The following is an 877-nucleotide window of genomic DNA, read 5'->3' on the forward strand; positions in this document are numbered from 1 at the left end:
GCTTTTATTAATCTCGAAGCTTGTGGTGCCGGAGGAAGAGAAGTTCTCTTTCAATCTGGTCCTAATAGCCCTTGGATAATGAAGGTAATTAAATCACTTTTTTTTTTTTTTTTCTTAAAAAACTAATTACGATTCATTTAATATTTTACTTACTAAACAAAAAAAAAAAAAAAAACAAAAACAAAAGAAATTAACGTACGATGAAAATTATAAAAAATTTCCTCTAAAAAAAAAAAAAAAAGGAAAAACTTTTTCATTTATGTCCCTCCTTTTCTTTTCCTTGCAAGTCTTCTTTTCCCAAAAAAAAAAAAAACCCTCATCAATTTTATTATTATTATTGAAATCGATGGATGGTAAATTTTGATGTAACAGGGGGAAGGGGGGAGGGGGAAAAAGGGCCTTAACGTAAATTTCCTTACGAAGACATTTTTTGAATTGTTTGACAGTTGACGAATGAATGAAAATCATTCATAAAATTTATTAAATTCGTTAAAGTTTTTACGTTTTAATGTTAATAAGTTTAAACAAAAACAAAAAATATGAATAATTTATAAAAATTTGTAAAAAAGTTTTTTTTGTTTAAAATCATCAAAAAGGAAAAAAATAAAAGTTTAACACACACACACACGTGAAATGAATGTCGTTCGATTGTTTTCAACTAAATTTACGAAAATTCTAATAATAATAATAATAATAATAATAATATAATAATAATAATTATATGAGAAAAGAATGTCAGTAAACAAAACAAAAAAAAATTTAGAAATTTTTTACAGAAAAAAAGCAACAAAATCATAAATTATTTAAATTAATCGTTACGGTTAATTAAACATTAACCCGTGTTTGTTTTATAAAACAATTTACGTAAATGATAATC

The 877-nt window shown here is 23.5% G+C and overlaps 1 protein-coding gene across 1 annotated transcript in view; it reads left to right on the forward strand.

Moving 5' to 3' along the window:
• Phum_PHUM370290 (uncharacterized protein) overlaps window positions 1-877 on the forward strand; it is a gene marked incomplete at both ends in the record, with an annotated part of 7,509 nt that overhangs the window by 1,500 nt on the left and 5,132 nt on the right. Inside the window, one exon of the mRNA XM_002428166.1 lies at window positions 1-84. Within this exon, the coding sequence (XP_002428211.1) occupies window positions 1-84 (84 nt within the window). The remainder of the gene's footprint in view (window positions 85-877) is intronic.

The sequence above is a fragment of the Pediculus humanus genome, genomic scaffold (assembly GCF_000006295.1).
Source record: "Pediculus humanus corporis 1103172107803 genomic scaffold, whole genome shotgun sequence".
Classification (NCBI taxonomy): domain Eukaryota; kingdom Metazoa; phylum Arthropoda; class Insecta; order Psocodea; family Pediculidae; genus Pediculus; species Pediculus humanus.